Consider the following 17,238-nt stretch of genomic DNA (forward strand, 5'->3'; position numbering starts at 1 on the left):
AATATGTATGAGCGTTGCATTTTGTCACAGGCTCTTCCTATATCTATTGAGATATCATATGCTTTAAAAAATATTTTGTTAATATGAGTTACATTTATTATTTTCTTCGTTCTGCTTAATTTAGGTGTAATCTGTTCTTTTTCTAACTTTTCAAAGAAGTTTCAGGTAATTGATTTAAACCTTTCTTGTTTTCTACTACAAGCATTTAAAGCTATACACTTCCCACTAGGCACAGCTTTAGCTGAATCCCACAAATTTTGACATGTTTTCATTACCATTCGGTTCAAAATATTTTCTAATTTCTTTTGTGACTTCTTATATCCATGGGTTATTTAGAAAAGAGTTGTTAATTTCCAAATATTCAGGAATTTTCTAGATACATTTTCATCATTTCTAATTTAACTCTATTGTGGTCAAATGACCAAGTCCGTATAATTTCAATCCTTTTAGATTTATTGAGACCCACTTGTGGTCCTGTACATTGTCTATCTTAGGTGAATATTCCTTGTGTACTTAAAAACAATGATATTCTGCTGTTGTTGTGTGCCACATTATAGCCATAGATGCCAATTAAGTCAAACTGGTTGATACTGTTGTTCAAGTTTTCTATTTCATTACTGATCTTCCTGCTGCTTATTTTACTGAGAAGAATGATAAAAATCTCAAAATATAATTGTGAATTTGTCTACTTCTCTTTCCAGTTTTCTTGGTTTTTGTTTCATGTTCTTTGAAGCTCTGTTACTAGGTACATAAACATTTAGGACTGACCTATCTTCTTGACGAATATAACTTTTTAATCACTATCTCTGTTCATATTACTGTAAGTTTACTTACCTGATATTAATATTAGCCACTCCAGTTTTATGATTATTATTTGCACATATATCTTTTCACATGCTTTTAACATGCCAGTCTACAATTGTTTTGACATTGCTAGTGTTTATTTCTCTTTTTACCTTTTTATTCGCGATGAAAGGCACAAATCCTAGGTGTATGACTCCATGAAATGTTCATATAGGGTACACACTCATGCAACCAGCCCAGATCAAGATACAGAACATTCCCAGCAAGGCCCTGTGTGTCCCCTCCTGGTCATCCCCACCCCTCCAAGGAAAACTGCTGCCTGATTTCTAATCTTAGAGATTCAAACCTGAAGTTTATAAAAAATTGGGTTTCTGATATTTATAAATCATGAAATCTGCATTTCTGCCATCCTTTGAGAGATTAGATCTGGTAACTCTGGGTATGTGTTCCTTTGAGGCAGTGGCCTGATGAAGCAGGAGCAGCTGTGCCCTTCTCTAGGCCCACCTAGCTCACCTCCTCGTTTTGTCACCTGCCTGGCCTGCTTATTTGTGTCTACATATTTCAAGTGTGCGTCTTGTGGAAAGCATGTAATTAGACCTTGCTTTATTACTCAGTTTGACAATCTCTGCCTTTTATCTCAAATGCTTAGGTCATTTATATGCAACTGTCCATATGGTTAGCTTTAAGTCTACCTTCTTGCTATTTGTCTTTATCTCATCTGTTCTTTGGTTCTTTCCTCTTTTCCTGTCTTCTTTTGGATTGAAATGTTTTTCCATTTTATCTCCACTCCATGTGTTGTCTTATTAGCTATATGTCAATACTTTTGAGTGTTGACTTTAGGGTTTATAATAGGCATCTTTAAAGTATAATAGTCTAACTTCACATAATAGTGTACTTATTCATATATAATGTAAAAACCTTTCAACAACATACGTCCATTTTCCTCACTCAACTTTGTCCTATTATTTCCACATATTTCACTTCCACATGTTATAATCCCCATAATATGCTATTATTTATGCTTTAAATAGTCAATTATAACCCTTAGCTAACGTTATACTCAATGGAAAACAAGACAAGGACGTGTGCTTTCACCAATGCTATTCAACAAAGTACTGGAAGTTCTAGCCAAAGATTTAGACACAAAAAAGAAATAAAAGGCATACAAATTGGAGAGGAAGAAGTAAAATTATCTCTGTTCACAAATGACACAATCTTATATGTAGAAAACTCTAAAGATTCTACACCAAAAAACAACTTGTTAGAGCTAATAAACTAAACTTAGCAAAGTAGCAAGATAGAGACAAAATGAACACACAAAAATCAGTTGTATTTCTACACACTAACAATGAACAATCTGAAAGAAAGTTAATTCCATTTACAATAACATCAAAAAGAATAAAATACTTAGGAAATAAATTTAACCAAGGGGATGAAAGACTGGTACACTGAAAACTAGAAAACACTGCTGACAGAAATTAAAGAGGACATACATAAATGGAAAGATATCCTGTGTTCACAGATTGGAAAATATTGTTAAGTATTGTTAAGATGATAACACTACCCAAAGTGATGGACAGATTCCACGCAACGTCTACCAAAACTCCAATGGCATTTTCAGACATACCAAAAAAACTTACCCTAAAAATTTATATGGAATCTCAAAGGTCCCCAAATAGCCAAAACAATATTGGAAGACTCATACTTCCTGATTTCAAAACTTACTACAAAGCTACAGTAATCAAAATAGTGTAGTACTGACATAAGGACAAACATATAGACAAATGGAATAGAACAGAGAGCCCATAAATAAACCCTCACAGAGAGTCAATCGACTTTTGATAAGGGTACTGAGACCATTCAATGGGGAGAGAACAGTCTTGTCCACAAATAGTGCTGAGAAAACTGGATCTCCACATGTAAAACTAAATAACCAACTTCCAATGAAGTTGGGATCTTACCTTACACCACTTACAAAAATTAACTCAACCTGATCAAAGATCTAAATGTAAGAGCTAAAACTATGAAACTCTTAGAAGACAACATAGGAGAAAGCTTCATGACACTGGATCTTGCAATGATTTTTTGGATTTGACATCAAAAGTTAGGCAACAAAAGAAAAGATAAACTGGACTTCATCAAAATTAAAAACTATTGTGCATCAAAGGATATCATCAAAGGAGTGAAAAGACAATACATAGAACAGGAGAAAATATTTGAAAATCATCTGATAAGGGATTAATATTAGTATAAATCTAATCAAGCCTCCAGCCCTAATTTCCAATTTACGGAAAGACAGGGGAGAGAGGAACAAGTTCGATATTAATAGGACTAAAAAAACAGACAAATCAGGACATGAGACATTCCAATAGATAATTGGCCTCATAGGGGTGCGGTGCAGGATTAAGAGACTAAAGAGACAATAAAAGACAATGCATAAACCTTGACTGAATCCTGAATTACAGCTGGGTGGTGAGGAGAGAGGGTTAAAGGCATTCTTAAGATAATTGGGAAAATATGGGTCCACATATTAAGTGTGATAATTGTATTGTGGTTAGGCAGGAAAATGTACTTATGCTTCAGAAATGCATACTGAAATAGTTAAGGGCAAAGTGTTTATGATGTTTGAAACTTACTTTTAGATAGTTCTGCCAAAGAAAGAAAAAGAGAGAGAAAATATGAAAACGACTGTGAAATTTCAGCAGAAGGTAAATGAATGATCATTATACCATTCCTTCCTCTTTTCTGTAGATTTGAAAATTCTCAAAATAAAAAATTTAGAGTAAAAAAGCTGTGGGCCACTAAACTGTACAAGTCCAAACAGTTAAAATGGTGAATTTTATATTATGGGAATTTTATCTCAAAAAAAAAAAAAAGAGCTGTGGGCATCTGACACTATGCAGCTGTTGTAGAACTGTTAAACTGCTCTGCGTAGCCCCATTCTCATAAACCACGACGTGAACGGCGGCCCCTGGAGTTACGTGATGCCATGACAATGGGTAGAGTGGTGAGCTCATGTTGAGACAGAGTTAGAAGGAAATACAGAATCTTTATGCAGAATTGAAAAAAAACAGGATAAGATAAATTTATGATAAAATTACTTTTACATAATTTAGTTGCTATTGTTAATTTTAGAGTGCATAGGAGGAAGGCAGGCATGAGGATTTGACCAAAACTCAAGGATAGCCTCCACTGGTTAAGAGTAAAATGTGAAAAGGACACCAAACTGGCCACACACCTGGGTTGATGGATGGAGGAGGTGGAGGGGGGAGAGGCCGGCCTTCTTTAATGGCTAATGTACACTGCTTGGCTGATCGAATTGCATTAATGAAGTCTTCATGCTGTTGTCTCCAGTTAGATTTCCTTACAGGTCGAGGCTATAAAAAAAATAAAACCAACATATACCACCCCAGACTATATCTCTCTCCATTATTAGTTGTTTTTAAGCCGGGATTTGAATTTACAGGAAACAGGGCTGTGAAATTTGGAAAGAAATGAGCATTTGTTTTTCAAAAGTACTACAAAGAGGTTTGGAAAACACAAAATTAAAATTTGCAAGTCACGATAGTGAGGGAAAACACAAAATAACAATCAGAAAAACAAAAACTACAAAACTTTAAAGACTTAAATCTAAGATTAAAAGTGACTCTCTCACAAGTTAATTGCTAGATTTAATGCTACTCTAATGAAAATATAAACGAGATCCTTTTTCCCACATCTGGAAAGTATCTGAATACACTGGGAAATCTAAGTGAGCATGATTAAAAAGAACACAGTGAAGGTGGATTACACTTACATGACATTACACGGCACTATCAAGCAAAAATGAAACCAGAGAGCCAGAAAGAGGCTTTAATGTACTTAAGGATGTAATCAAGAACAACAAGGAAGATATTGCTTGTACCTTGGATTGAAGAGCTTTCCCCACAAGGGGAATGTCAGTGCCCTGTAATCTTTGTTTCAAGGAATTGAAAGGTTTACGCTTTTTGTTGAAGAGTTTTCTACATATTGGTCCATGCCTTTCCTAGAAAAGAAAGAGTGGGGATTAAAATTTTTAACATGTACAATCACCAAGTTTGCAATGCTGCAGTGTGCTCAGGCAGCCCCTGCTAAGGGACTGGGTTGCACCTTCAGAGCCAAGTTCATTCTCCAACTCTCAAATCACAGCAGAGCAAATCCCTCTGGCTCTCCTCAGCCTGTTACACATTACTCGATATTGTGTTGGGCAAGGTCAAGAGAAGGTCTTTACAGCTAAAGAAACTTACTTCATATTTAGTTTTACATATTTAACTCTATCACTTGCCTGTATGAATGGTTCCAAGCATTAAATAATGTGGAAAAGACGAACTTTCCAGTTCAAATTGAAATAAATACTTCTGATGTTGAGTTAGGAACTCACTGAAGCCAATGAAGTTTTCTTGATGAAATGAAGTTTCTTCTATTCTGTTTCCTGCCTTCACTGTCCCTAAATTCCAAAAGCAAGTTATCCTGTAATTTAACAGGAAATTCGAGTTCCCAAACCTTAATATTCAGTTTTACTATCCTTTTGAAATAACCCTTTGCATACGGCAAGGGGAAACTCAGCTTCCTACCAGTGGAACCTTCTCAGGAAAACACTCTTACCACTCAGCATTTCAAAATCGAGTTTAACTGGGCCACTGTTCTACATACAGCAAATTAAACTACTCAACCCCTGAAAAGAGAAATTTCAAAGAAATATTTGAGAACATCTGCAGAAAACAACTGGGACAACCACACAAATAAAGAACAACACATCAATTCCACTTAGGTTATGAAGATATTTTCCTTCAATTTATCCAAACATTTCATATTCATGAAGTCACTGACTTCAGAGCAAACTTAAGCTTATATTATTAAGTTTTAAAATATTACAATATTTATAAGACGATTGGCAGGGAAAACACTCTTTACTCCAGCCAGCAGTCCTTTCAGTACTCAGCATTTCTGATACAAAAACCAGGGAACCAACACATAGAACTCTGCCTGTCTACCAACTTTATAAAGTCTCTTACTGCATCACTATTGGGTTATACCAACATCTTTGCCTTCCACTCTAAATCCCCTTCCTTGGCGGATATTTAACTCATAATAGATATCACTTACACAGTTGCTTTGTCCAGACCCAACAAATGCAGGCCTTTTGAAAATCACTGTACCTGACTGACATCCTACCATTTAAACTAAAGGAGAGACAGAGAGCAGATCATTTGATCAAATGCTCTCTGCAGCCAAGAGACAAGCCTAGAAGATAAAACTCAAGAGCACCCAAGACATCCAGGATGTTTAGTGATCCTTCTTCAAATAGTGCCTCTGAGGTCTCAAACCCTTTTTCACGGGGTGCAGCCCCAGGCCGGCAAAGGCAGCACTGGTGGGTTAATGGGCCACAACAGGCCTGTGAGTTCCCCTTCTAGATTCAGGAAGCTCTAACTGCAGTTAATTAGAAGAACAGATACTTTATTTTTTAAATTCCCCAGAGAAATAAAACCTACTTCATTTGTAGCCTCTTTTGTCCCAAATGTAGTCAGGCTTATAGTCCAAATCCTTTAAGTTCAGTATAAATCTCCTTGATCTAAAATGTCCTAACAATTGCATTATCATCTTAGATTTTTTCTTTTGAATCATTTTTCTTGGGAATTCCTTCATAATATTGAGGCCTAAAACCTGTTTGATTCCCTAATTTTGAAATAAATCAAGCTTTGATTCAACTACATAGGCATTGATCAGGGAATCTGACATCTAGTTAGCACGAATTTATCTGGTTAACAATTAGATCTTGGAACAGGCCTTACATCCATTTTGTTCAAATTACACAAAACCCCTGAAATCAGAGGGTTCTGTCTTCGTACGTGGCAAAGCAGGAAACAGAGGGAGGTTAAAGGACTTGTCAGAATTAGTGACAAATCTGAGGCTAAAAGCCAAGGTTCCAGATGCTCCAAATTCAATGTTCATTCCTCTTGACTAACTAATTTCCCTAGTGCTTTGGCCTTAAAATTTGAATTTTTGATGCTTATAGAAAAGGCAAAAGAGCCAAAACCTCTCCAGAGACAATCAGCTGTGCCAAGACACTTTCATCTGGCATCCTTTTAGTAAGAGGACCACGTTTAATGAGTTCCCTTCCGAATGGAGCAGCGTCGACCTGCCTCAGTGTCCTCGGGGCCTGCCAGCCATAGGTTATGTACCTCGCATCCCCTGCTTTCCCTTCACATCTGTCTTTAATCGTTGCCACTGCGGCCTCCTCACTAACTTGACAGTTCATTTAACTCCAATGAAACACATCTACAAAATGTCTTTATGTTTACCAGAACATCTGCTGCGAAGCGTCTTCCACAGACTTCACAGGGAAATAATTCCTGATTGCCATCTGTATAAGATCCAAGAGCACATTATGTTAGTTTCATGCAATTGCCTGCCCGAGAAGAAATGACTAACTGGAGGAGACCTCATTGCTTGACAGCCTCACTCTCTTTTCCCTCCCCACCAACTACTTTCTTCTCCTAGAAAGACCCTTTGTAAACTCTGCTGTTTTTTTCTCTCCTAATATAAACTTCTCACTTCACTAAACAGGTAAATTCCATATCCTTCAGGCAACTGGAGGATAACTATTTAATATTTCACATATTCTTAAACTAAGTGCCTGATAGCTTTGCCTTAGACATTAAGTACAAAATTTAATGCCTTGGCATAAAGTCATAAATAATCCAATGGTAGCATCTTTAGGATTCCTACCAGAATGTAAGGTCTGTGTGTGTGCTAAATGAAGGCATGCCAATTTATTATAGACATATGAAAAACGTCGCTTACTCACTGAACTTAAGGTAAACTTTCCTGAGAATGGTTTTCTCTCTCTCAATAAACAATCTTTGCTGGAAAAACTACCTGAGAGGAAGGAAGTAGAAGAGACTGAGGAAATGGACCAAGTTTAACTGGTGGACTTTGATGCAAATCAGGAAAGATAGCACCTTTACACGGGAGAAGCATATGAGGATGATGAACATCATCCCAGGGGTGGTGTTCAGTGTCAGACTTCCTAATGGGGCCAGAGGGTAACACTCACTACTGGCACTTTATATGCAGTAGCGAATGAGTGAAGGACTATAATCCTAATATGCTCACTACTTGCTATTATGTTTATTTTAAAGATTTTATTTTTTTCCTTTTTTCTCCCCAAAGCCCCCCAGTACATAGTTGTATATTCTTCCTTGTGGGTCCTTCTAGTTGTGGCATGTGGGACGCTGCCTCAGCATGGCTTGATGAGCAGTGCTATGTCCGCATCCAGGATTCGAACCAATGAAACACTGGGCTGCCTGCAGCAGAGCGCGCGAACTTAACCACTCGGCCACGTGGCCAGCCCCTTATTGTGTTTATTTTAATATTCAACCATAATAGTGTTTGAAAAGTTAAATGACGACTAAACTCAAATATAAAAGAAAAAAAAAGGCTGAGACTGCCCACTATATACCAACACCTCAAAGTGCCCGACCCACAGTAAGGTGTTCAATGAACTCTTGTTGAGTGAATGGGCCAACCAAGAACTGAGTTTCTACCATAGGACCAATCATTCATTCAATAAATAATTAAATATCAACTATGCACAACTTTGTGGGAATAGTGAGAGAAACCACACGTGACTCCAGTATAGAAAAGAAAGTATGCACATAAATTATTTTAAATGAAGGTAGAAAAGTTTCACAAGAAAAAGAAAATGTTATGGAATTTTGAAAAAAACGAGTTCACTTCATATTACTTCCATTCAGTTCATCTGGAGTTGAGTACATAAAGATTAAAAAAGCAGTTTGTTCAAGGAGAAGATTTTATGAGACTAACAATCTGGACTTTAGTCTACAAAGAATGGGAGCAATCAAGGGCACTAAGTAGGAAGAACCCGAACAGAGCTGAAGATTCATGTGACAAAGGTAAAGACGGATGAGCAGGTGGTGGTAGGGAGGGAAGATGGGATTTTAGTTAAAAAGCTAAAGGTGCAGGCCTGGAATGGAAAGAGGAAACGGGAGACTGTGAGCAAAGTAGGGACAACATGACCAGATTTAGGGAGAGCTAGAAGGTGGTAAAGAGTAAAGAATACCCAAGGACTGAGAAGACGGTAGGGCTGTAGAAGGAAATAGAGAATTTGAAAAGAAGGGCCATCTTAGTAAGAAAAATGACCTCAGCTTTGGAAATACTGAATCTGAGCTAGAGACATCCAGCCAGCAGGATGGAAATGAGGGAGGTCAGGGCTAGAGACACAGATGTAGGCTTTGTTTGGAGAGTGATGTAAAGGCATGATATTGCCAGGGAAGAGGTCATGGAAAGTGAAGTACAGGGATGATCCCTAGAGAACTCCATACTTAAGGGCCAAGAAGATGAGGATGATAAGCCAGAAGGAGAAGCAGGAGACAGCAGGGTCATGGAAACCAGGGGAAGACGGTTTGAAAAGGAAGGCCTGATTAACAGGAATCAGATGGTAGCTCATTACAGATATTGTTGATTTAAATGATTTCTTCTCACGTCTGCCAGATGGTATTGTGTTTGCAACACAGGTCATCCATTACTGCACAAAGAAATATCACTCTTCCTTTCTGTTCTTTTAGCCTTCTAACTCTGTAAAACCGGGTCTTAAATTTTTTTTCCAGCAAGGATATCTCACCCCTCTACATACATACTTGTTATAAATACTCATCCTAATTATAAAACTGCTTTTTCTAAAAAACTAATGAAGGATTATGAATATTTCTATAATGTTTGTATGCTGTTTTCCCGTTCCCCAAACACTTTTCCTATATAATCTCATTTACTCCTGGGAGCAATTCTGTGAGACACAGTTGATACGGTTTTGTTTTGTTTTTTTCTTTTTTTACAGATAAGAAAATGGAGGTTCAAGGTTAGGTGACTTCTTGAAGACAACAAGTAGTAAGTGGTAACACTGAAACTCAAACTAGAGTATCTTTGCAAGTATTAAGACTATTTATTCAACCATCACTATAAATATAGATATATTATGTCAGTACTAATCTGCAAGGCAAATAGAATTCTCTGGAGGATCAACGGCCTTTGGTTTAAATCCCTGAGTTTTAACGAATTTAAACTAATGACAGACATGACTCATTCGAACACCTGAGATAGATGGACCACCACATTCAAGCTGGAAGCTTGACTGTAAGGAGGGGAAGACCTGCCTAGTCAGTTGAACCAAACATCGAGATCAAAGAAGTCTACAGTGTTTGCTACAAGATGCTGAATCACATGGAATGTGCAATCACTAGAACCGTAAAGGAACGTTTTGAAACAACGAAAATGCCCCTCAATAGGTGAATGGTTAAACTGTGTAATATCCATAGCCTGGAATACTACTCAGCCACAGAAAGGAGCACTATTGATACATGCAACAGCCTGGATCCATCTCAATGCTGAGTGAAAAATGCCCATCTCAAAAGGTCATGTACTGCTATGATTCCATTTGTATAACATTCTAAAAATGGCAAAGTTATAGATGGAAAATAGATTAGTGATTGACAAGAGGTAGGGATGGTAGGGGAGGGAGGTGGTTCTGACTAAACAAGGGTAGAATGAGTGAGCCCTTTGGGTAATGGTACGGTTCTGTATCTTTATGGTGGTGGTGGTTACACGTATAACAAAACAGTATAGAACTATAAATACACATTGTACCGATGTATATTTCCTGCTTTTGATATTGTACTGTAGTTTTTAAAGATGTAACTTGGGGGAAACTGGGTAAAGGGTGAATGGGATCTCTCTGTACTATTTTGCAACTTTTTGTGAACTATAATTATGTCAAAATAAAAAGTTTAAAAAAAACACCTAGGGGTCAGCAAATTGTGGCCAGTGGGCCAAATCTGGCACTGCATGTTTTTGTAAATAAAGTTTTATGGGTAACCAGTAATGCCCATTTGTTTGTTTACAGAATGTCTATTGCTGCTTTCACACTACAACAAGAGTTGAGTAGTTGTAACAGAGACCATATGGCCTGCAAAGCCAAACATTATACTTTTTGGCCTTTACAGAAATAGGTTGCCAACCAGTGAACGAGAATGTAGTAAGTAAAGTGATTTGTGGGAGAATAACATGGAAAATTTTCATGATATATTTTTATTCATATATTTATACATAAAGACTAGAAGGATATATATGGTACATACGTGTGTAATATATATATACACACACACAGTAATTACCTCTGAGTGGTAAGAATAAAGGTGATTAGTTTTCTGCATTTTCAGTTTTTCTACAAAGATTGTGTTATTGTTTTAAAAATCAGAATGACATTTTTAAAAAGCTCTTTTGATAGAAAAGATTCTAAAACAATGACTACCAACTTAGCTATTTCTATCCTTACCCTCTCTAATTGGAGTATTACTTAGTAGACTATTAAAGTGGCTATTATTTTTATACACTCTTTATTATCCTAGATCATTTTTAAAATGAGCAAAAGAAAGTGATCTGGAAGTGATCAACAGTTTTGTTTAGCATGTTAACAATGAAAAAAAAGCGTTACAAAGATCTCAGTTCAAAAATGTTATAAGAAGCCTGGAGAGGATTATGGCTGTAATGAAACTGGAAAAACTTCTACTTCTGATAGCCACTCTCTTTCTGAGCTGGAAGTTCAGAAGCTTTGCAGAGACACCTACCAATCCACATTTCCTTATAAAGGCATGGCAGAGGAGGTAAAAGGACATTTTCTCATTCAGTTGTCAGCAAGTCAAAAAGCTCTTAAGTCCTTTGCAGTCCAGAACATGCAAATATTAGCAATCTGGACATCTTCCATGGCCCTGGGGCAAAGGGGGTGGCATACTGGCCTCAAGTTATTAATTTATCTCTGGAACATGAGTTACAAAACAAGGAATTAAGACTGAGTTAGGAGGGCAAAAAGAACATCCCATCAATTTTTGTTTTCCCTCAAAGCCCGAAAAAACTACAGTAAAGAGACCACCAGGACAGGGAGGGAAAAGGACAACAATAAAAAAACTGGAATCTGGAAAGCTGACGGACATGGTAACTGACTTGGAAGACTGAAAACGACACCAAAATCCACTTCCCAAGCCGACGGCAGGAGAAACGAGAACCAGTCAGCTTCGCACTGCAGAACTCTGCACGGTCACAGGAACTACGCAGCAGCACATACTTCAGGAACTGGGACTGACAAACGGGGAGGACAAGAGACTGCTGAAAAACGGAGGACAAGGGTGAAAGTTTTCTGACAAGAAGTGAAGATTCCTACATCCCTCCCTCCCTGCATGCCCCCTGGATGACAGCCCTTCCCCAACTCCAGCAGAAGTCTACTCTCCAGAAAGGATCAAAGAGGTCTGTGCAGGAGTCAGCACGAGGCACAGCTGAAGATGTGGGTGGGAAGACATGGACACATACAGCGGGCCCTGTGTATCCACGGTTCCACACCTGCGCATTCAACCAACATGGAAAGGCCTATGTTGATTGCGTCTGTACTGAACATGTACAGACTTTCTTTTTCTTGCCGTTAATCCCTAGCAATACAGGAAAACAACTATTTACATTGTATTACATTAAAGTATTTACATTGTATTAGGTATTACAAGTAATCTAGAGATATTTAAAGTATATGGGAGGATGTGCTTAGGTTATATGCAAATACGCCATTTTATGTAAGGGACTTGAGCATCCAAGAAGTTTGGTATCCGCCGGGGGTCCTGGAACCAATCACCCTCGGATACTGAGGGACGACTACATGTATACCTGGTTACTTCTCATTATTTATGGTAGTCAATGTCCCCTAAGGTCTCCGCAAGCCTGAATGAACATATACTGATTCATTACTCCTGGGGGAAATACAGGGTTAAGTTCCTGTGAGCCTCTGGTCAATCTATCAATATACAACCTTGCTTTATGTATCTGTTTAAAGACACCTTATTTAAATACGTGTTGCTGATTCAACAACACAGAGCTCACAGATAGCACCACTGTAACTCGTGCCTGAATGAAGCTTATCTAACAGACGTATTTTCTTCCTAAGACATATTGCAGCCTTTTTGCACTTAGAAACACTATACAATAGTTAACACTATACTTCGGGGCCATTTTAAGCAGTGAAATCACCAAGAAAAATATGAAAAATGTAGTACTAAATAGAACATGAAAAGGACACTTGTTTACAGTACGAGAGCTGAAACGAGGAGGCAGAGCAGCACCTTATTCTACCTTAGCTGCAACACGCATTGTCACGTGACTCAACTTTTTAACTGCTACGTGCATGTCTAAACTATCAGGAAAGTGCCACAAGTGCTGATTTTAGGGTTACAAACTTTAACAAGTAGGGAAATTTGCAAATACAGACTCCATGATTAATGAGGATTGACTGTATGTGTGTGTACATATAATATAGTGATTAATCTCACGAATAGTGATGCTAAAAGCAGAGAATACCCCCACACCCACCTTCCTCTACTTGGCTCACAGAACTCTGCCTGCCAGACCCTTACTCTCAAGGTAGAATGAAAACTTCCCAGGGAATATAACCACTTCAGGAGGAAACAGCAAAAGATACTGATATTAGGAAAATTCCCAAACAGCTCACCCAGACCACCCTACAATAAAGCTCAAAATCAAATGCTACTCATCCATTCAGAGTTTCCAGTGTTTTCTTCCTCCAATCTTAATCACGAACAGACAGGAATTTCCAAAGACCTGAGGAAAGTCTATAGCATGTAAGCCCATAACAAACAAAAAAGCAATTCAAATGGGAATTAAAGCTCTTGGAAATTGAAAGTCATATAGGAGAAATGAAAAACTCAACAGACGGTTGGAAGATAAAATGAGGGAAAGCTCCCAAAAAGTAGAATAAAATGGCATAGAAATGGGAGAGAAACATAAGCAAATTAGAGTATCTGTCCAGAAGGTTCTACTCCAAATAATAGGCGTTCAAGAGAGAAAAGGAGAAAACACAAGGAAGAAAATAAGAATAATTTCTAACAATCTCCAGAAGTGAAACAACACAAGCCTCCTGGTTGAAAGGACCCAAGACAATGATGAAAACAGACCCACAACATTAAACATGACTGTGAAGTTTCAGGAATGTTGCAGACAGATTCCAGATTCAGAAGAAAAAAAAAGTAACATACAAGTATCAGGAATGAGAATGGCTTCAGATTCCCAAACAGTAAAAATGCAAATAAATGGGAAAAATTCTTTAAACTTCTAAGGAAAAATAATCTACAACCTAGAATTTTATACCCAGCCAAGCTATCAATCAAATATGGGGGTAGCATACATTTCCAGACATGCAAGGTTTCAAAAAGTTTACATCTCTTGTACCCTGTCTCAAGAGTTACTGGAGGATGAGTAATGAACCAACAGAAAAAGAACTCAAGAATACAATACCATTCACAATCGCAACCAAAAGAATAAAATACCTTGGGGTAAATTTAACTAAGGAAGTGAAGGACCTATATAATGAAAATTACAAGGTCTTTCTGAGAGAATTGGATGACCACATAAGGAGATGGAAAGACATTCCATGTACATGGATTGGAAGAATAAACATAGTTAAAATGTCCATTCTACCTAAAGCAATCTACAGATTCAACGCCATCCCAATCAGAATCCCAATGACATTCTTTAAAGAATTAGAACAAAGAATCCTAAAATTCATATGGGGCAACAAAAGACCCCGAATTTCTAAAGCAATCCTGAGAAAAAAGAACAAAACAGGAGGCATCACAATCCCTGACTTCAAAACATACTACACAAAGATACAGTAATCAAAACAGCATGGTACTGGTACAAAAACAGGTGCACAGATCAATGGAACAAAATTGAAAGCCCAGAAATAAAACCACACATCTATGGACAGCTTATCTTTGACAACGGAGCTGAGGGCATACAATGGAGAAAAGAAAGTCTTTTCAACAAATGGTGCTGGGAAAACTGGAAAGCCACATGTAAAAGAATGAAAATTGACCATTTTTTTTCACCATTCACCAAAATAAACTCAAAATGGATCAAAGACCTAAAGGTGAGACCTGAAACCATAAGGCTTCTGGAAGAAAACGTAGGCAGTACACTCTTTGACATCAGTATTAAAAGGATCTTTTTGGACACCATGCCTTCTCAGAGAAGGGAAACAATAGAAAGAATAAACAAATGGGACTTCATCACATTAAAGAGCTTCTTCAAGGCAAATGAAAACAGGATTGAAACAAAAAAACAACCCACTAACTGGGAAAAAATATTTGCAAGTCATATATCTGACAAAGGCTTAATATCCATAATATATAAAGAACTCTCGCAACTCAAGAACAAAACATCAAACAACCCCATCAAAAAATGGGCTGGAGACATGAACAGACATTTCTCCAAAGAAGATATACTGATGGCCAATAGGCACATGAAAAGATGCTCATCATCGCTGATCATCAGGGAAATGCAAATCAAAACTACACTAAGATATCACCTTACACCCATTAGAATGACAAAAATATCTAAAACTAATAGCAACAAATGTTGGAGAGGTTGCAGAGAAAAAGGAACCCTCATACACTGCTGGTGGGAATGCAAACTGGTGCAGCCACTATGGAAAACAGCATGGAGATTCCTCAAAAAATTAAAAATAGAACTACCATACGATCCAGCCATCCCACTACTGGGTATTTATCCAAAGAGCTTGAAGTCAGCAATCCCAAAAGTCCTATGCACCCCAATGTTTATTGAAGCACTGTTTACAATAGCCAAGACATGGAAGCAACCTAAGTGTCCAGCAACAGACGAATGGATAAATAAGATGTGGTACATATATACAATGGAATACTACTCAGCTGCAAAACAGAACAAAATCATTCCATTTGCAATAACATGGATGGACCTTGAGAGAATTATGTTAAGTGAAATAAGCCAGCGAGAGAAAGATAATCTGTGTATGACTGCACTCACATGAGGAATTTAAAATTATGGACTAAGAACAGTTTAGTGGATACCAGGGAAAAGGTGGGGTGGGGGGTGGGCACAAAGGGCGAAGTGGTGCACCTACAACATGACTGACAAACACTAATGTACAATTGAAATTTCACAAGATTGTAACCTATCAATAACTCAAAAAAAAAAAAAAAGAGTTACTGGAGGATGTGCTCCAGAAGGTGAGTAGAAGATACAGCAAATAGGCAATTCAGCACAGGAGGGAGAGAAGGGAATTCCCAGGAGAACAGCTGGGGCACCTTGCCCCAGAACTAGAAAGGAATCAGTCCCGACTGAGGTGTGTGATTAAAGACACAAGACAGGTTGAAGGCTGTCATGACCAAGGTATTTACTGCATTTATAATCTGAGGACAGCATGTCCTGGTATATCTGGCTCCCATTTTGTTCTATACTTGGCTTGTCTGACCATGTCCCAATGAAGTGCCTGCTCTCCCCTTTACAGTGACATCTAGATCAGCTAAGGCCTTTCCTTTCACTACACAGGAAGGTTCTGGACTGATCTTCTTTTGAGAGATGGAGGTAGGTCATGGTGAGCTTAGAAGCAGAACATATAAAACAAGCACAGAGCCTCTAAGCATATTTCTGCAGGAGATCCAGAATGCTCCAACTTTAGTGATTTGTGTTTCCCAGGACCCACTCATCACCTTACTCACTGACATCTCCACATGGGGCTCTTGTAAACTCTAGAAGCTAAAGTCAGACTCAGAGACTATTCAGTTCATCTTCTCACAGCTGTCTTCACCAAATGGTAGCAAATATTGCCCCCAGAGACCTAGACTGGAACTTCTCAGTTGTTCAAAATTAAACAAGATACTGGGATACTAAATAGGTGACAATTAACATAAAAGTCTAGATAGTACCTAAGAGTTACCCAAGGGGAAAGAGTGCAATGAAACTGAGGACAGACCCATAGGTAGCTTCTATGTTCTATTTCTTAACTTGAATAGTGGATATGTTTTTGTTTTACTACACATTCTCCTTTAAGTTTCACAATTAAAATGTAAAGCTGTTAGAATTTTTACCTTCTCCTGACCTTTAACCGGAACAAACAAGCTGGGTAAAACATGCTAATGTCAACACACAGGAAGAAGAACATAAAAATGTTGATAATTTTACAGTAAGATTACAAGATGGCTAATCAGTCCTTCACCTGAGCTGATGGATGACATCACAATGGACGTGTGGATACAATGCATCACAGGTAATACACACAAATGGTAACAGCTTTTGATACTTAATTTGACTTGTAAAATAACAGTAGTTCTAAAATATCTGAAAAAGTGATTTTCTACCAACCATGGACAGTGCTTAAACAAAACAGGTCCTTAAGACACAGCAGGCAAAACTCTTTGTGATTTTGCCCCCTACCTGGGATGCCTTAGGCCTTTTCTCCTTGCTAACACTGAGTCTAGGTCCTATTGTTCTCTCCAAGCTTAAGCAATTCTTTTCTGAAATGTTTTC

The 17,238-nt window shown here is 37.8% G+C and overlaps 1 protein-coding gene across 7 annotated transcripts in view; it reads right to left on the minus strand.

Annotated features, from left to right (window-relative positions):
* ZC2HC1B (zinc finger C2HC-type containing 1B) overlaps positions 1-17,238 on the minus strand; it is an 82,278-nt gene that overhangs the window by 62,713 nt on the left and 2,327 nt on the right. For all 7 annotated transcript variants that reach the window (XR_006889661.1, XR_006889658.1, XR_006889659.1 and 4 more), the window contains exons 4-6: positions 7,125-7,186; positions 4,709-4,828; positions 4,043-4,181 (exon numbers count right to left, since the gene is read on the minus strand). Coding sequence is in view for 2 of the 7 variants with exons in the window: in XM_046668881.1 (XP_046524837.1) it covers positions 4,043-4,181; positions 4,709-4,828; positions 7,125-7,186 (321 nt within the window). In the remaining 5 variants the exon portion in view is untranslated. The remainder of the gene's footprint in view (positions 1-4,042; positions 4,182-4,708; positions 4,829-7,124; positions 7,187-17,238) is intronic.

The sequence above is a fragment of the Equus quagga genome, chromosome 8, assembly GCF_021613505.1.
Source record: "Equus quagga isolate Etosha38 chromosome 8, UCLA_HA_Equagga_1.0, whole genome shotgun sequence".
Classification (NCBI taxonomy): Eukaryota; Metazoa; Chordata; class Mammalia; order Perissodactyla; family Equidae; genus Equus; species Equus quagga.